The sequence below is a fragment of the Ptychodera flava genome, chromosome 21 (assembly GCF_041260155.1).
Source record: "Ptychodera flava strain L36383 chromosome 21, AS_Pfla_20210202, whole genome shotgun sequence".
Taxonomy (NCBI): domain Eukaryota; kingdom Metazoa; phylum Hemichordata; class Enteropneusta; family Ptychoderidae; genus Ptychodera; species Ptychodera flava.
This window is the reverse complement of record NC_091948.1, coordinates 6618918-6636902: the sequence shown is the minus strand read 5'-3', so window position 1 is coordinate 6636902 and position 17985 is coordinate 6618918. Positions and strand designations below refer to the sequence as shown.

General features: G+C 39.4%; 2 protein-coding genes across 6 annotated transcripts in view; one reads left to right on the top strand and one right to left on the bottom strand.

The window, feature by feature from the left end:
• Positions 1-699: 699 nt before the first annotated feature.
• On the bottom strand, positions 700-11336 carry LOC139121232 (ankyrin repeat family A protein 2-like). 2 transcript variants are annotated; one of them, XM_070685941.1, is made up of 7 exons: positions 11201-11336; positions 7350-7829; positions 6674-6762; positions 6366-6432; positions 4622-4911; positions 4109-4265; positions 700-2055 (listed from the first exon to the last, which is right to left on the bottom strand). In XM_070685941.1, exons 2-7 carry the CDS (start codon positions 7720-7722, stop codon positions 2000-2002), a joined length of 1032 nt encoding a protein of 343 aa, XP_070542042.1. In that variant the 5' UTR covers positions 7723-7829; positions 11201-11336; the 3' UTR covers positions 700-1999. The 2 variants fall into 2 exon arrangements, with proteins under 2 accessions (XP_070542042.1, XP_070542043.1); XM_070685942.1 differs by having other exon boundaries at positions 4118-4265.
• LOC139121231 (nucleolar protein 6-like) overlaps positions 11264-17985 on the top strand; it is a 53139-nt gene continuing 46417 nt past the window's right edge. Inside the window, exons 1-2 of one of the 4 annotated variants that reach the window (XM_070685940.1) lie at positions 11264-11448; positions 16889-17197. In XM_070685940.1, coding sequence (XP_070542041.1) covers positions 11398-11448; positions 16889-17197 — 360 coding nt within the window. In that variant the 5' untranslated portion in view covers positions 11264-11397. Of the gene's footprint in view, positions 11449-12261; positions 12528-16888; positions 17198-17985 lie in introns of those variants that run through there. The other 3 variants (XM_070685937.1, XM_070685938.1, XM_070685939.1) reach the window with 3 other exon arrangements.

Below are 17985 nucleotides of genomic sequence, written 5' to 3'. Positions count from 1 at the left end.
GTTTTCTAACTATTTTACCAGGAAAAAAACAAGTACGCGGACAGCACAGAATCTGCAAAAGCGGCATACAATAGACAAACTCAAAGCTTTAAAAATTGCTGCTTTGGGTGAGGGTAGATATCATGCAAGAAATACGCTGCTTGTAAACGAGAAACTCGCACTGGCGCAGTTCCGACGACCGTGTCCCTTTAAAAGGTGGGGGTGGCTGGAACTGCACAACAAGGTAGTATAGGACCCCATAAGATCAATGTAAACACTGTATCCAAGGTACGTTGGCGATTGATGAATGTTAAAACATGTTTCATAATGTACATAATAAAAATTTGGATACTGTGGCTCACAATATTGGTGTGATGGATCTAACTACCCAATGTTTGTAAACAAGAAAGTCTCACAAGCACAGTTTCTGATGATCCTCCCCCTTTAAACAGGACAATACTTTCTGTGGTTATGTACACCATACAATATCAGCTTATTCAGTTTCGCTTGAATGTGTTGCAAGCAATCTGTCCACTAACATGATCTTGGTTTTTTTACTAAGTTTTCTCTGCATTTTTAATGCATGTAAGTGTAATTTTTAATGTAATTTTTATTTCTCAACAAAGCATAAGAAAAGCAACTGGTTCAAAAGTCTATCCATTTGAAATAAAGACTGATAATAATAGTAATAACAATAATAATCTCCAGTTTGACAGACAATTTAATTTACATAGAAAAACTGGTTTATTTATAAGCTGGAACACATAAAGCTAGAAATTCTGTAAATATATTCATACAAAGGTACTGGTATATCGTCTACAATAAAATCTAATCGAATATATATTCTTCTTCAGTGTGTGAACAATGCCGACGCTCGAATTTTTACTGTGAAAACTTTCAATTTAAACCATATAACCGAGCTCCTGTCCAAAGAATGGAATTACGACTTTTTTGTGTTTCTTAGGGATCTTCTAGATCCTACCATTCCCAATCTGAACCCTAATGGACTCCCTAGGATACAAGTGATGAGTGCAAAATGTTGTGTTCACTGATTCCAACTCTTGCATCACCAACAGTCTAGATCCTACCATTCCCAATCTGAACCCTAATGGACTCCCTAGGATACAAGTGATAAGTGCAAAATGTTGTGTTCACTGATTCCAACTCTTGCATCACAAACATGTCATCAATTTCCAGTTTTCTTGGCAAACTGGTTTATAATTAATTCACTCTGATATTAAAGATTTCTGCAGTTCTCTCAAATAATTGCTATTACAGTGTACCAAAGAAAATGCCGGTGAAATGACTATTAGTAAAGCACACGCTAATGGTACAGAGACTATATGGTTTACCATATTTCACAAGTGCGTCGATTTTAAATAACTAGGAAATATAAAGATTCTTTCTAACTTTATAGATGAAGGAACACCCTATGTATGGCAAGAATATCATAAGACGCCGAGAAGATTTGCATGATATAGCTGCACCATTGAATCCTTATGAAATCTGCTGAAGCTGGGGTCATTAGGTATATCTCTCCTTCACTGTTCCTAATCATTGAGGACAAACTGTGATCGTGATACAAAGGTCCCAGTCATGTGAAGTCAGAGAGAAGATAATGTCTTTGGACTGTGATTAGTGTATTAACTCATACATTGAAGATATTGAGATCACAGAATTTACTGGCAGTTTGTGTGTACAATATGGCTGTGATTTCCTGTACATCTGACTTCTTGCTTGAATTTCCTAACCTGAATCTGAACCGGTCTACACTCACAATTTCGGGGATCTGTACATGCATTTCACTACACTCACAAGCTGAACTGTGAAAACAGCACAGAAACGAACCAAAAGGACACCCCTACTTTCCTGGATATGATTTCATCCATTCAGTTGAAAACAGTAGGGATTTACCAAAGTCTGGTGGTCCAAGGGGTAAAATCTACTATGTGGAATTTCTTCTACACATATTAAATTCCTTCAAGACAATACTTTTTCCAAAGGTAAAGTCAAATGTTGTTCATGATACGTCTCCTTCCAAAAGTGACATCAAGTGCTCTTCTATGGTGTGTTGAACTGCAACATGAAAGACAAAGTGATGTGATTGGTTAACATATTCAAATATTAACAAAATCATCCAATGGGAGGAGAGCAGTCTGAAGGGCAAAGGTCAAAGGTTACATGAAAAAACAAGTCATTGACAATGACATAGTCTCCACTTATAATAGGAGTATTAGTCTTGATGGGGCAGGGAAAATGTGGTCATTAAGAAGTATCACTGGAGTGTATATGTTGAGATCTATGGGCACATTGTATTGCTAAGTTATCCCTATACACCAAAAATCAGACCTCTAGCTCTATTGGCTCCCTCAAAATTAGATATGTGCATAATTAATAACGTACAATATGTGGCATCATAAGGTGTCGCATCATACCATATATGAAAGGTTTGGCACTTGTGGTTATTGAGTTATGGACAAATATGTATATTTGAGGTCAAAGGTCATTGAGGTCACGTGACATTTTGTCAAAAAAATTGTATTGCTAAGTTATCCCTATATACCAAAAATCAGACCTCTAGCTCTATTGGCTCGCTCAAAATTAGATATGTGCATAATTAATGAGGTACAATATGTGGCGTCATAAGGTGTCCCATTATACCAAATATGAAGGGTGTAGCACTTGTGGTTACTGAGTTATGGACAAATATGTATATTTGAGGTCAAAGGTCACCGAGGTCACGTGACATTTTGTCAAAAAAAATTGTATTGCTAAGTTATCCCTATATACCAAAAATCAGACCTCTAGCTCTATTGGCTCGCTCAAAATTAGATATGTGCATAATTAATGAGGTACAATATGTGGCGTCATAAGGTGTCCCATCATACCATATATGAAAGGTTTTGCACTTGTGGTTACTGAGTTATGGACAAATATGTATATTTGAGGTCAAAGGTCATTGAGGTCACGTGACATTTTGTCAAAAAAATTGTATTGCTAAGTTATCCCTATATACCAAAAATCAGACCTCTAGCTCTATTGGCTCGCTCAAAATTAGATATGCACATAATTAATGAGGTACAATATGTGGCGTCATAAGGTGTCCCATCATACCTAATATGAAGGGTGTAGCACTTGTGGTTACTGAGTTATGGACAAATATGTATATTTGAGGTCAAAGGTCATTGAGGTCACGTGACTTTTGTCAAAAAAATTGTATTGCTAAGTTATCCCTATATACCAAAAATCAGACCTCTAGCTCGATTAGCTTGCTCAAAATTAGATACGCACATAATTAATGAGGTACAATATGTGGCATCATAAGCTGTCCCATCATACCATATATGAAGGGTGACTCACGGACGACATGACCCAATCTATAAGCCCCCTGGACTTCATCCATGGGGACTAAAAACTGTGTCACTGCATCCTTTTGCAATATGAATACGATGAGAAACTAAATTTTATTTTTCTTGCCTTATACATGGGAGTCTATGGACTGCCTTATACATGGGAGTCTATGGACTGCCTTATACATGGGAGTCTATGGACTGCCTTATACATGGAAGTCTATGGACACTGCCTTATACATGGGAGTCTATGGAGGTGAAAACTAAAAAGTCCTCTAACACGGCCAAATTTGATCGCATTGTGAAACAAATCGACGTGCATCTGTATGAGGTAGGGTACTATTCTTTTGCAAAGTTTGAAAGAAATTGATTGGGGCATCTCTGAGATATCTGCCGTGAACGGACGGAGGCATGCACGCACACACGCACGCGCGGACATGACAAACCTATAAGTCCCCCCCCCCCCCCCGGACGGTGTCTGTGGGGACTAATTATCAAATCTTGTAGAAAATTGCTTTACATAGGGTGAAAAGACACATTCAGTGCATCTCTTAGATGTGGCATTCACTGGTAATGTCAATGTCAACTTTGAAATGTCAAAGTTCATAGTGAGTACAAGAACAGTGTGATGTGTTTCAATGAAAATTTTTTGTCCCCTGTGACTTTTGGTAGTCAAGCTCATTCAAAGTCAGGTGACAGTCAGCTAACCTATTTGACTTGATTCAGTCACTGTCATTCCACAAAGACTGTGATTCAGTTAACATTTCATATTGATTTACGTATCTCACCTGTTTGGTGTCCCATTGCCATGGCAATACCTAATGCTGTGTGTCCACTTTCCGTTTCCATGGTCAAGTCAGCTCCGTACTCTAGCAACAGTCGGACACACTGTGGATGGTTGCTGTACACAGCATACAGGATGGGAGTGCCACCATTCTAGAAATAAAATAATTTCAGATACTGTTTTACAATTAGCAATTTTAAGAAACAGAATCTGGATTCTTGTTCTACTCCCTGATGCAACTGAAATCCAAACAATATATTAAACAAATCAGTATGGCCTGTATGTGCACGTCACACCAAGTTAACTCATTATGACACTTGAGATTAAAAAATCTTTCCAGCTTGTGAACCAAATGGAATATTGACAGACAGAAGTTGTCATTATTTTTGTCACATGAGTAAGTGTATTTGTTGCTGACATATTTCTTGCCGAAATCTGCACAACACCAGTAGAAAGACACCAACTCTCATTCTCTCAATATTTCTTTACAATTTCGTTTCCAACATACCATGTCATAAGTGTTTACATCAACTCCCGCTGCCAAGAGAAGTTTAACAATCTGTACGCTTCCATGGCTACAAGCAAATGCAAGCGCAGTCTCTCCCTCCAAGCTTTGATTGCTTGCATCAGCACCTTTCTCAAGTAGATATTCTACAATGGTCGTCTGGTTTTGACCGCACGCCCACATCAGCGGTGTGTGGCCATTTTCATCCCTCACATTGACACTGACTCCACTCTGGATTTTCTCTGACAGGAAGGTCAGTTCGCCCTGAGCTGCTAACTGATGTGGGGTCAGCTCTGAAAAGAGTGAGTGAAAAGACAGCAGGACGTCAGGTGGCATGAAGGATGAAACCTACTACAACATTAACTATCACAATGGCCAACTGAAGCATCTACACAGCGCCCTCTAAAGGTGGATGTATGATAAACTGTTTAACCGAAGATGGCAACTAAGGGGCCAATGGCAATCTGATTAAAATCAGATGTAGAATATGGCGACGTTATACTTACGCGGTATTCTCTTACTGTCGCCTCTCACTACATCTGACCAACTCCCATAGAAGTTCACGTTTAAATCTCGCGCCCTAGCGAGAACAGCCGATATATCAGGAGGCGCCTTACAGAGAACGATAGGTATGACTCACAAGCATGCATATGTGTGAAGAGGACACACGAAAATCAAAATGGCATGAAAGTGTGTGACCGAGTCATCCATCCAGCCAGTTGTGAACACAGGTGCACAGCAAATTTTAAAATCACCTATCTGTTGCTGTAGATTCGAACAATAATCAGATGTTTACATGGATAAAAACAAGGGAACTCGATATCGCATCTACGAACTCGACCTCGCGATCACATAACCTGCAATCTGATTGGCTGCTTCAGAGTGCAAGATTTGAATGCGACCTTCTATTGGAGATGGTCAGATGTAGTGAGAGGCGACAGCAACACAATACCGCATAAGTATAACATCACCGTACTCTACATCTGCTTTTAATCAGATTGGGGCCAATGGATAATTAAAACACGCACATGGTAAACGCAAATATCTGCGTTTGGCCTCAACCCCATCTCCCCGTTGATGAAAATTTCAAAGTGCAAAATCCAACTAAGCCTCATTCTGTATCAGCATACCTACAATTGGTAATTGCATCGCTGTGAAATTGCAACAAATTGTAACAATGTGGTAACACACTGAATCTTTGTACTGTGACGAATAACCTACCACCACCCCCGGCATACCCCCTCTAAAATCAATCTTTCTTTCAGTGCCAACTCGACAATTGTTCAAACAATAGAATGAAATGAATTGAAACAAGTTTATCAAAATGATTGTTGCGATATTTTACAAGTGCACTAAACCAATGTATGTCAAAAGAATGCTGGTGTAGCACCGGTGCCGCACTGGCATGGTACACGCCAAACAATATAGCACAACATTTTGCGATTTAAAAATCTTGTAGCGAAATGTTGCAACATAAACATATGTAGTGCCATTTTTGCACATGGTAATGGAAATACAGCCAAATCACTACCCCTCCCCAACGCAGAAAGACCAAGTGGCTCCCTGCCAAATTCCTCCATTGACTGCAAGAGTGTCAGGTATGACTATCATTTATGCTTTAAAACATTCCTTTAAATGGCAAACAAATGACAACATACCATTTGATGAAAAAGTATCGGAAGAAGTTAGAACATTACGAGAAAACAAATCACAAATGAGACTGTAAAAGCTGGTCACATGACCCTACCTTGAAGAAGAGATGGAGTGGCAGTTTGTATGTTTCTCCTCTGTTTGTTGGTATAGGTTGTTGGTTGCTGGTAAAAAAACAAACAAACCAAGAGTGAACTAATCAAATAAATGTAAACATGCTACCCTGGATTGTTTTGAAGTTTTTCTTACCTTCAAGTGTCCACATGTGAAGGGAAAAAAGCTTTATCAGAGTAAAATAAGTACTTTTGGTTCCCACTACAATGTTACTTTGGTAGCTTTACTTTCCTTGCCGTTAAAACTGTATCATATGATAGTTGTTGTGATCAATGATGAATTGCATGTTACCTTCATTGGTGAATAACTGGATTTAGATGAGGACGAGGTACTGCTGGAGACCCTCTTCAGAGTTGGTGTTGGTGATTTCAGTCGGCCATCTGAAGAAAAAATATTTAAACATAAAGTTTGTTGCACAGGTAATCCATGATCTTCATCATCTAACCTGCATATTAACTTCCATTACAGTTGACAACTTTCATCATAAATTGTGGAATTCCTTTCGTATAATTCCTAAAAATGGTCTGGATTGTCGCAACCAAATTTGAGATTAGCGGATCAAGAATGCTTAAATCTGATGGTTTTATTAGCGTGTGGGGTTAAAAAACATTCTCTGTCATCAGGTAAGAGAAACCATAGTAGTGGACACGTACAGTGATATCTTCACTGATGCGTCCAAAACTCAATATATACTTACACACTGAATAAGCAAAGCTGAGTATTTTTATATCTGCTTGCTTGAGACCAGTTTATCTCAAAATCACTTTTGTTGAGATGAATTTGTCCATGATGTACATATATTTCACGGAGAAAAATGTTGATTAAGTGATTGTGTCTTGTGGTTAGATGTATCAAGGTGTTGATGGAAATGTATTACCGAGTAAAAGACTAAATGAGGATAATTTGTAAATTCTGACAGAAATTGTCAATCACTCTGACTCATTTCCAAGTAACATGTAATCGTTACCTGGAAACAGTACTGATGCTACTTCCAAGTCAGGACTAACAGAATCACCCTCTCCATCACCATGGTAACCATCTTCATTGAGTGATTTGAGAAGACTGGAGCACATTGCTACATTGGGTTGTTGCATGCTGGTTGTTGATGTTGTCGCGTTACTCTGGGAAGTGGTAGCAGCTACATTCCCCGATGGCTGGGAGTGCTTCACGACACCAAGACTTTCACCGATAGCAATGGCTGACAGATTGGTCAGACTTCCTCCATGAGACGAGGTCGTTGTTGATGGTAAATCTTTGGGTCTAGTCTCACTGTTTGAAGTTGACTCCACATTGTGAAAGGCACTTTCTGATTGGTCGGTGGAGTAGGTGGATTCAGCCATTTTCCGACACTTAGACACTAGCAGACAACATTTTCACTATTCTCATCTTCTGGAGTAACTGAGCCTCAATTCCTTGAAACTTCTTCACGAGGTCTTGTATTTTCTGTCTGAAACAATGCATATGTGCATTTTTAAAAACATGACCTAAACAAACAAATTGTCATACCAAGTTTAAACAATACTGGGAGGTTTCCCAACCATTAATCTGCCAAAGTTTTGACAATAGCTTGCAAGAAGTGTGATATAGGCATCGGGTATACAAAGCAGATTGCACTCAACCACAATACCAATATATATAAAATCTGCTGTAATGATTCTTAAACAAGCCAAGTCATAGAGCAATTAACACCAAAGACAACACAGTCCGGCAACAATACAGGTACAGTTACACAAACCAACTTAGTTCAGCAAGATCATTGTGTGCCCTCATAAAAGTATTATGTACTGCGTGTGCCAAAAGTCGACTGTGTTTTAAGTGAAGGTCAACTTACAGTCTGATCATTCCATTAATCATGGGCAGTGAATAACCAACATTTTTTCCCCAAACTTTAATTTTTTTAGCAGTTTATGGAATTTGCCATTCCTGATTGACTTTTTTGATAATGATCAATTGCTTAGACAGGGTCCTTGGACTGGCTGTGTCATGGGTGAAAGCTTGTCCCAGGTGACCCACCACAATGTCTAGACGAAACAACACTGAAATTTTCCCCCTAAATTTGGGGATGACCTTGGATGACATTTCATCTACTTTCACATATCTCATCAACAACAAAAGTCACAACTCTAGTATTTGGTGGCATAAACAACATCATGGAAGCGTTCACGCTGAACCTCTTTTCCACCCTATTAATTATATGCATATCTAATTCCAGGCAAACCAGCTGAGCTAGAAATTTGGTTTCCCTTGTATTAGGACCAGCATGGTACCAACCTTAGTTCTGATATTTAAGAATGATCTTTGATGATCTTTGACAAACTTTAACATATTACAAGCAAGTACAACCCTATACCCTAGTATTTATTGACACGAGACACTTCTTTCACTAAGTCAGCTCATTAGTTATGCAAATTTCTAATTCTACGCTTATTAAAAGAGCTAGAAGTTTGGTTTTCTCTTATATTTGGATCAAGAAGGATCCAACATTTTTCCTGCATTTTGGGGGATGACCCTAGATGACCTTTTACATACTTTCACATATTTCAGCTTGTATAAGATGTAAACCCTAGGTGTTTATAAGAAGCATGATTATCTAATCATTTCCTTTGATCAGGACTCGTGTACCAAAATCACAACAATCTTGGAAAAACATCTAGCAAGCGATAACTGCTCTACAGCTACATGGAACATGACTATAGCATATCTGTGTCATCACCAAGTTACGCTCTCTGAGGTTTTGTGGAAACGCAGCTATCTGTGGCGGGGTAGCATGCATCTATGCGGGTCATCAAAAGGTCAACCCCACCACGGATAGCTGCGGGCTATCTCGCGGCGAAAATGGGTCAATTACGGCGACCCAACTAAGGTCAGGACTTTGAACGGCAAAATAAACCAAAGTGAGTGTAATTCAATAAAATGACCTACCGGTATACATGTATCTGCATGAACTGTAATTATTGCTCATTCCTTGTATCCTTTTGTTAACAAAATCTCTGGTTCGTTTACATATTTCGGCTGATTTTCTGAGGGCTACTCAAGATTTTCACTTTGACCGGCCCTTTCTCTATTCACCTCCGAACGCATGTCGTTCTGATTAGCATATGGAAGTCAGAGTCCGCTGCCAGAGCGAAAATCTTGAGTAGTCCTTGGAAAATCAGGCAAATTATGTAAAAAAATACCGCAATTATACGGTGTTGCTCAAATTTGATCAGAATTGGTACATACCAAAGATCAATAATAAGTGTTGTTTCTATCTGTTCAGTGCAGGAAAATTATACGTTTATGTTATGACAATTTCTGCACAGTACAACCAGAAAAACAACAAGAAATATTTAAACCATTCAGGCCTAAACCCCTATATATAGGAGTAGCTCTGGTAAGTTACCAGAAAGTCAGGCCTGAAAGGGTTAAACCAGAAATACAAGAATGACAAAAGTAAATAAGGTCTGAAACTTTAGGTACTGAAGGTCAACTTTAGCAACATGCATAGCAGAGAATCTTTCAACCATGGATGTACAAAAATAGACATCCATGGTTTCAGCAGGTCTGTTAATATGTCACAGTTCATAAACAATGACAGGAAATGACCAATTAGCTGCTTCAGTTACTGCTACCACTCCCAAACGTAATAGGTACCCTGCATACAAATAGGTTAAAGGTCAATATCCTCTCATTCGGATGTGTGGGCTGATTAAGTTACTGCAACCACTCCTGCACATTTGCAGGATTTCCCTTTTTCTTACCTCATTTGCACATTTTTGACACTGACGTGTTCATTTGAACAAATTCACATCTCAACCCCTGCATCTACCTGTACACCAAATACTGAGACGGTAGCTTTGGCGGTATGGGAGCCTTTGTGTGTGACGGACATACATCCGCACATACATACCCACATACATACATACAGACAGACATACAGACGCCACCGACTCATCATATAAGCTCTTTTTGGTATTTATATATAAAACCAAATTTGAGCTAAAATCCTGAGATTTTGTTAACAAAAGGATATAAGGAATAAGCAATAATCAGAGTTCAGGCAGGTATAGGTCATTTTATTACGCTCACTTTGGTTTTTGCCGTTCAAAGTCCTGACCCAAGTTGGGTCGCCGTAATTGACCCATTTTCGCTGCGAGATGGCCCGCAGCTATCCGTGGCGGGGTTGACCTTTTGATGACCTGCATAGACGCACGCTACCCCGCCACAGATAGCTGCGTTTCCACAGCTATTAGCCTGTATCCTGTCGGCTACCATGATGATTAAAATTTTACAAAATTACCCTCACCCCACCCCTAGATAAAACACAGAATTAAGAAGGACAATATAGAAATGAAGTCCTTATCTATTCATAAGATTTCTTGGCAGAAACAAAAGCAACATCATTATCATCATTTATCATCATTATCATCATCATCATCATCATCACCATGACAACAACTGTAATAATGATGATGGAGATTGACATCATATTCCTACCCATTATTATATTACTTTAATCGTCATGATCATCATCATTAAAAATACGAAGGTGTGTTAAGTCATAGATTGCAACTTCTCCTTGCCCGGCTGAAACCACAAGATCGAAGAGCAAGGGCTCCAGTCAAGAGTCCAACCGTCCAACATACACATCTCAACATACAATGCTATTGTAGCAACACCATGCATTCACTGAAGAGAGCACGTGTACGGGAAATAACGCTGTGACCTGTTGAATGGTAGCTTCAAAGAGGCAAACCTTCAGTTTCAGAAGTGGATTAAACACATGAATTCGCGCCTTGACGTCTTTGACACACTGCATTGAAACTGAACAAGTTTTACCTTTTGTGGCCATGAGAGTCCACCGACGTCCGTGCAGTTGAGAAGTACCCGGAAGTGCAGTTGAAATCTCGTTCAGTCTCGTTGACCCTTCACACAAGATGGCAGCCTCCCTTGTTTATTAGACGCACGTGGTCGAATGCGTCGATCATCGAGGTCATTTGCTGCAGTGTTGGCTGATCAATCAGAGAACGTTCAAGATGAAGAGGCGTGAAGATGAAGAGGACAAAGTTTCTTCCGATAATTCAGAGGTATGTCACGTACGTTCCTCTACTACTTTGCGGGAACAGGCCAGCTTGAAGTTCAGTGCTGCAGCTCGAGGTTTTGCATGGGTATGTTGGTCGGACGGCTCATACCTAGACAAAACTCCGAGCTACATCACTGTAGCTAATATATATGCTGTTTTAGGAGCTTTCGCCTAGTACCCAGCCATTCACACAGACCGTGTAGTGTGCTGAATCACGGATGTAGATCAGGGCCTGAAAAATTTATTTTTATCCACTTGTCCCCGGACAAGTAGCCTCTATTTTTCTACTTGTCCGTAGCAGAAACTCACTTGCCCTGAAAATTTTCCAAAAAAAAAATGATTCTGCTCTTACCCAGATTGTGGGACCTCTCCTACAATGGTTTGTGACAAATTGGTGGTATTTACAGTTTTTTAATTGTAAAAAAGTACATTGTCATAATGAAATTAATTAATATGCTTCAGTCTTTATGAGAATCTTGCAAGTTACTGCATTAGATGTGTTTAACAGAAATAAATACTAGTAAGATGTTTCATCACACTTATGACTACAAAACCAGAAGTGATTGAAGACAATAGTCTAATGCAGACATTTAACATGGTTTTTCACTACTGCTGTAAAGTTCACTTTATTTTTATAGTTGCCCAAATGACTGATACTTTTTCATTGAAATTGCAAAAAAAATAGGTTGGAAACACTAAAAATCTGAGAGGAACTCGTTTTCTTCATAATGGCAATAGCAACTTGCCATACCACGGTTTTGACAAGCTAGGTGGCTTTTGTTAAGGTCCGCTACAATCAAGATAGGGGGTCTTGACCATATAAGGAATTCAGCATGGTGACCTACACAAGCTTGCTGCGTACGATCGAAGAGTGGCATGGGACTCCTTCTGGAGAAATTTCTGACGGCAAAATACTACTTTGAAAGACAGGGATATAGTGCTTCATCAAAATTTTGGAGTTACTGATATTTTTAGGTAAAGTTGTGAGCTTCCATCACACTACATAGTGCCGTTTGATGCTCCGTGCAGTGTGGCTAGAAATTCATTCTGCTTCAACACTGTGTGCTAGCAGTGCACTAGCAGGTTAGTTGGGTAACGGAGGTTGTCAATAAAGTTTGCATTACTGTTTCACTGTCCATATTGTTTGGTGAAAAGTTAGTTGTTCTTTTAGCTCCCATAGCCATATGTATATATGGCAATGGAAGCTATTCTTATAGGCTAGGGAAATGTCTGTATGTATGTATGTCTGTATGTCTGTACGTCTGTATGTCTGTATGTCTGTATGTCTGTCCGTCAACATCAAAAACTCCAAAACCGCTGTACATTTCATCTTGATATTTGGTGTGTACATGGATGATGGGCTGTAGATGAGATTTTGTTCAAATGAAGTTGTCATTGCCAAAAATATGCAAATTAAGTGAAAAATGTAAAAACAGTCAAAATGAAAAAACTCAATAACCACTGAGCAGATTACATGAAAAATTAGCATGTAAGTACTTTGGGCTGACATGAAATGATTGTGCACATCTTGGGTCAGTATCTTGGACTTGCTATTTTTCATGAATTTTTTTGTAATTTTCTCCCATTTTTGGTCAAAAAATCTCCTGCTCTGAAACCACAAGTCCGATTGATTTGAAACTTGGTATGGAAGTGCATAGGAGTGACCTTTCCCAAATTTGGGCAAATTATGGTGAAATTTGCATATTTTTAGTTTACACGTCCATAGACTCCCATGTATAAGGCAGATCTCCATAGACTCCCATGTATAAGGCCACGAAAAATAAAAATTTAGTTTCTCATCGTATTCATATTGCAAAAAGGATGCAGTGACACAATTTTTAGTCCCCACAGATGAAGTCCAGTGAGCTTATAGATTGGGTCATGTCCGTCTGTTCGTCCATCCGTCAGTCCATCCGTTCACGCATATATCATGTCATGTGACCTTGATGACCTTTGATCTCAAATATACATATTTGTCCATAACTCAGTAACAACAAGTGCTACAGCCTTCATGTATGGTGTGATGGGACACCTTATGACGCAACATATTGTACCTCATTAATTATGTGCATATCTAATTTTGAGCGAGCCAATAGAGCTAGAGGTCTGATTTTTGGTATATAGGGATAACTTAGAAAAACAATTTTTTTGACAAAATGTCACGTGACCTCGGTGACCTTTGACCTCAAATATACATATTTGTCCATAACTCAGTAACCACAAGTGCTACAGCCTTCATGTATGGTATGATGGGACACCTTATGACGCCACATATTGTACCTCATTAATTATGCGCATATCTAATTTTGAGCGAGCCAATAGAGCTAGAGGTCTGATTTTTGGTATATAGGGATAACTTAGCAATACAATTTTTTTGACAAAATGTCACGTGACCTCGATGACCTTTGACCTCAAATATACATATTTGTCCATAACTCGGTAACCACAAGTGCTACACCCTTCATGTATGGTATGATGGACAGCTTATGACGCCACATATTGTACCTCATTAATTATGCACATATCTAATTTTGAGCGAGCCAATAGAGCTAGAGGTCTGATTTTTGGTATGTAGGGATAACTTAGCAAAACAATTTTTTGACAAAATGTCACATGACCTCGGTGACCTTTGACCTCAAATATACATATTTTTCCATAACTCGGTAACCACAAGTGCTACACCCTTCATGTTTGGTATGATTGGACACCTTATGACGCCACATACTGTACCTTAATAATTATGCGCATATCTCATTCTGAGCGAGCCAATAGCGCTTGATGTCTGATTTTTGGTATATAGGGATAATTATAGGAGAGAAATTATTTGACCAAATGTCATGTGACCTCGATGACCTTTTACCTAAAATATATGTTTATGTCAATAAATAAGTGTTATGTCCTTTGTATTTAGTAGGATGGGAGACCTTATGACAACACACGCTTTACCTCATTAATTATGTACACATCTAATTCTGGGCAAGCGAATAGAGCTAGAGATCTGATTTTTTGGCATATAGGGATTAATTAGCAATATAATTTTTTTTTCAAAATGTCATGTGACCTCGATGACCTTTGACCTTGATTATACATATATATGCATATTTCAGTAACCACAAGTTCTATACCCTCCAATTTTGATAGGATATTAGACCTTAAGATGTCACATCTTGTACCTCATTTATAATGCGCATATGTATTTCTTGGCTGGCCAATACTGCTAGAGGTCTGATCTTTTTTCCCGATTTAGAACCATAACTTAGACATGCCACATGTGTTTCAAATTGGGAACAACGACATAGACCTATGTGCCCATAGATCTCAACATATACACTCCAGTGATACTTCTTAATGACCATATTTTCCTGCCCCATCAAGACTAATACTCCTATTACAAGTGGGGACTATGTCATTGTAAATGACTTGTTGAGTTAATGGTTGTATCACAGTATTCGATATATCTCATTCTGTATTTTTTCCATTTTATATTCTGAATAATTACATTAAACATATTTCACTGTCTCCAGTACATTTCATTTAAGTATTTTCACTTCATGCACTTTATCCCTTTCACACATGTTCAAATATCTGACCAGAGAACAAACACTAAATAGTCCAGGATGGGAGCTACAGTGTCATTGACGCTATTTTTTAAAATAATCCGGGCTTCCGCTTCAAACATCATGTGTGGTTATTATCTCGTTACATTTTACATGTAAATGAGTGGAGTGTACGTGGCCCTGCATTTGCCCCAGGGTTCCAGTGGTAGTGGACGCACATCGACTTGCTCAGACCATGGAGCTCAGACCATGAATCGCAAACTGTAACAGAGTAACTGATTTTTCTTTAGTGTTTCGGTTGAGACGAAAAAAATTAGTCCCGATTTGAGTGCGTCCGAGTGACCCATGTCTGGTACTTTCAAGGGACATTGTTTCTAATTTGCGTCAAAAGACGAAAGATCGCACTCTTGGCAAAACACTGAGTTGACTCTGAACTTTCTGCCCGCGGGCAAGTGAGGGCTAGTTTTGCGCTTGTCCGTATTTAGAAATCAGTCTGTCCCGGGCATCGGGCAAGCGTATTTTTCAGGCCTGAATGTAGATATGTACTGGTAATAATGGCTAACTAAGGTATAGCCCTGCGTACAGGTCTGTGTGTTCCCGGCGTTATACGGCCTCCACCACAGCCCTGCAACGGTCCATAGAGATAACTGGGGACTCTGCAGCGAGGTTCAAAATGGCGATCTCCATTGGTAAACAACTTGTCGAGTACGTTGTGTTTCAGAAAACGAGCGGTTTTGGACATTAGGAGAAGTTAATCGCATCTTTTCTGGGGTCAGTTAGGAGGTAAAGGTAGGCAGGGAAAGGATTTTGCCCTGATAGAGCAGAATTTCGGCCAAAAAGACCGTTTTTTCGTTGCGGTCCGGATCCGGACCGCAGAGTCCCCAGTTATCTCCATGGACCGTTGCAGGGCTGTGGTGGAGGCCGTATAACGCCGGGAACACACAGACCTGTACGCAGGGCTAACTAAAGTAGAGTGTACTGACAGTGGGGTACTTACTTCACTTACTGTAATACGTAAACCTACAGCGCTTACAGGCAAGCCTTGCCACTTCGATGCTGGTATGCATGCTTTTTTACACGCACTAAACGTTTTCATATAATTAACAGGAAGGAACCTAATGACTGGATGTTTGTAATAGTGTGCCTGACATTAATTTGGATGTGTGTGAGTCAATAGCCATTGGTCGTAAAGACATTAATTTGCACCCAGACTGGTGATAGTAATCTGTCTCTAGGCTTACATGTCAGATATATTTCGGTGTCGGTTTTCTGTTGTTTATCCTGTACAAACAGCCCAGTCATTAGGTTCCTTCCTGTTACTTATATGAAAACGTTTAGTGTGTGTAAAAAAACATGCATACCAGGCATCGAAGTGGCAAGGCTTGCCTGTAAGCGCTGTACTTTGTGTTTGAACCAATTGCTTCATGGTAGTCATATTAGGGCATGTGAGAATGCATCACACAAGATGTACACTTGCAGTAAATGTGAGATTGACCAATCAGGAAAACGTCAACAATATCACACAGGCACAGGGGAAAGTCTGCAAAAGTCAGGAATGCACTATAAACATATCAGGATGTATACATTAAAAGCAGGCAACGTTCAAACAGTGGTCCGTAACAAACTTCACCAAGTGTCGCTATGACAGGGCCTCTCGTTCCGTCTAAACATAGACCCTCATTTTTCTCGAGGGTCTATGGTCTATGACATCCTAAGTTTGTGGCTATACCACTCCTTGACTATTGCCAATAAGCATTAATTTACCTTCAGTTATTACTTGCTTTGTATATGCAGTATATGCAATGCATTTTCTTGGAATTTCGTCTTTGAGGAAATTCTGCTGGGGACCAGGCCTGTGAGACTCTTTCTCAAATTTGAAACTTTCAGGTGTCCAGTGTGAGTGACACTGATGATGAAGAAATGGAAGTAGCTGAAGGTGACAATGACGAGACACTAGAGCCAGTCACAAAGAAAAAACGTCTCGCAAAAACAGAACTCTACAAACCACCGACAAATGAAGAACTTGCCAGACTTAAAGAGACGGAAACCCTGTACCAGTCTAGTCTGTTCACCATGCAGATTGATGAACTTTTATCTGAGGTACAACCTGCTGAGAAGAAAAGGAATACACTTGAGAAAGTCCTAGATTCTTTTGAAGAATTTCTTGAGAAGTTACCTGCCTCTGAACAATTTGATGTAAGTTGGTGCAACAAATTTGACATTGTGAGTGGACTGAGGGTTATGTTTTTTAACATATGAGCCAGCTGTGATATCGCAGTGGTGCTGTGGCATGCGCGTATCAACTCGCCCGATACCAACTTGCCCGTTGTTTGAGATGTACATGTAGTAATACTTGTAATTTTGTGCTATAGATTCCACATACCTTGTGTTGTAAATTTTTATGGAGTGTCTATAGACAGGGGCTTGTCAATAGACAGAATCCGGCCACGTTTCTCGCCAAAATTCACCATGTTTTAGCAAAATAATAGTTCTTCTTCCTTTTAAATGAAGAACACATTGTTTCACCATTGAAAATTACAAAATAAGTTCTAATACATCACAAATTCAACATTTTGAATGCAGTAGTGAAAACCATCATATGCAGTACAGTATCACCCGAGCAATGGCATTGCATTCCACGTTCTGCGCTTTTATTTTAGCCGATTGTCCTTGTCTATTTCAAGTATCTTGCGTTGTGAATATCATGTATATAGCTGACAGACCACATGGAGACTGTGATCAGACGTTATTTGGAGTGAATGATTTGTCAGGGCGAGGTAGTCATAAAAATTACACAAATTGGTTTTGGGTGAGTTGGTATCTAAGGTGAGTTGGAATCTGGCGAATTGGTTTCGGGCGAGTTGGAATTGGGTGAGTTGGTTCCTGGTAGGTTGGACAAGAGCGAGTTAACTGGTAACCATTTGAATGATATCAATGGTTATAAGGGATCAATGGTTATAACGGGCAGACGCCTTTGGCGGCCT

What these genes read in the sequence shown, in the direction of transcription:
- LOC139121232 (XM_070685941.1), bottom strand. Translation starts at nt 7,722, where the DNA reads ATGGCTGAATCCACCTACTCCACCGACCAATCAGAAAGTGCCTTTCAC. An exon ending in CACTCCATCTCTTCTTCAAG is followed by an intron (nt 4,912 to 6,365) that starts GTAGGGTCATGT and finishes CACTCTTTTCAG; the next exon opens with AGCTGACCCCACATCAGTTA. An exon ending in ACACCAAACAGGTGAGATAC is followed by an intron (nt 2,056 to 4,108) that starts GTAAATCAATAT and finishes TTCATGTTGCAG; the next exon opens with TTCAACACACCATAGAAGAG.